We start from the raw sequence: 1,633 nt of genomic DNA, 5'->3' as shown, positions 1-1,633 counted from the left end.
AGCCTTCACATGATGAGTGCTGAGTGGAGCCGTCTGCACTAAATCTGTCCGAATGAAGTGTGGCTCTCTGTAGGCGGTCCTGGACTGCCCTCGCCTTCGGTCTCATATCGTATCATAATATCTGCTGGACTCCAGCCCTCTGGATGAAGCTCTTCTTTCCAAAACACAAGCTGAAAAGCCATTAGCGGTTTAGCATGTGTGAGACTTGTGTGACTGGAGAAAGTGAAATGCATATTAATCTGTCCTATTTATCCCACACCCTCTCTCTCCTTTCTCTCTCTGTCTCTCTCTCTCTCCTTTTTCGCTCTCTCTTTCTCTCTCTCTTTTTGCTCTCTCTCTGTCCTTTTTTCTTTCTCTCTCTGTCCATTTTCGCTCTTTCTCTCTCTCTCTCTCTCCTTTTTCTCTCTCTCCTTTCTCTCTCTCTCTCTCCTTTTTCTCTCTCTCTCTCTCTCTCTCTCTCCTTTTTCTCTCTCTCCTTTCTCTTTCTCTCTCCTTTTTCACTCTCTCTCTTTCTCTGTCCTTTTTCACTCTCTCTCTTTCTCTCTCTCTCTCTCTCTCTCTCTCTCTCTCTCTCTCTCTCTCTCTCCTGTCCAGAGCAGCTAAAGCATCACACATGAAAATCCATTAATTTCTGCCTATTTTTAAATGTATTTTATGTATAATGTTCACACACTCGGTTCCTTTTTCATGCCCTGTGTATACTGTGGGGCTGACGATTCATATTTAAATTTCTGTCACGTTTAAAGTCTATATCAGAGAAAGATATGGGTCCATTAACTTAAATTAAGAAGTTTCAGTTATTTGTGGTCAGTTTCAGAGAGAATGTTCCCAAGCCACAAAGGGGTTTGGGCCAAAATGACAGGGTCTGATAAAGTTCTAACGCAAACCATGACTCCATTTCCCAAAGAAAAGCCCTACTTAAGCAATGGCATTGTGGTCAAGTATAAGCAGCATGTGATGAGCCACACACTCTTTCTCGCTCTTAAATTCGTCTTTTTTACCCTGCCTGGCACAATGAGGTCACAGCGTTGACATATGACTGTTTTCTCCCGTTTTACAATGCAACAGTTAAAATGAAACTGGCCTTTCTTCATTGCACAATGTATTTAGAGAACTAATATAGTCTGAAATTAGAAGCTGCATGAGTGGGGGAAAAAATAGTGCATGTGTGAAAAACAGTGTGGGTGGAGCTGTGTCAAAATGGGAGCACTTCACCTACAAACACTATTACCGTATTACACACACAATCCTCAGCACGCTCTGTATAAAGCCTCACTGTACTGAATCGACACCGTCGTCTGCCGGCCTCACGGCTATTTCCGTGTGGTGTGTAAATGAACACCTTCAAGTTGATTTTAGGCTCTTTCTCAAGGCCTCATGTCTGCTTTTAATTGGAAATGGTGACCAGGCAAACGAGCTGTAAAGCAAACCCTCTCCACTGGCCACAAAGAAAAACAGCGCCATTAAAAAAGCAGTGAAAGCTCGGACTGAACCCTGAGTTTCTGAAACAGCTCGTTTTCAAGTAACGTCCAGGCTTTTGGTCTCTGTATAGGCCTGTGGTCTGCAAGTGCATGCATGTGGTGTCTGGCTAAAAACGAATGACTTTTTATGAAAGGATTAACACATTGAGGTT

The 1,633-nt window shown here is 43.0% G+C and overlaps 1 protein-coding gene across 1 annotated transcript in view; it reads left to right on the top strand.

Moving 5' to 3' along the window:
• Positions 1-855: 855 nt before the first annotated feature.
• The window catches only part of LOC136677420 (piezo-type mechanosensitive ion channel component 1-like), a 54,865-nt gene continuing 54,087 nt past the window's right edge, over positions 856-1,633 (top strand). Inside the window, exon 1 of the mRNA XM_066654938.1 lies at positions 856-954. Coding sequence (XP_066511035.1) covers positions 856-954 — 99 coding nt within the window. The remainder of the gene's footprint in view (positions 955-1,633) is intronic.

Source organism: Hoplias malabaricus, chromosome X2 (assembly GCF_029633855.1).
Source record: "Hoplias malabaricus isolate fHopMal1 chromosome X2, fHopMal1.hap1, whole genome shotgun sequence".
NCBI lineage: Eukaryota > Metazoa > Chordata > Actinopteri > Characiformes > Erythrinidae > Hoplias > Hoplias malabaricus.
This window is presented reverse-complemented; position numbering and strand designations above follow the sequence as displayed.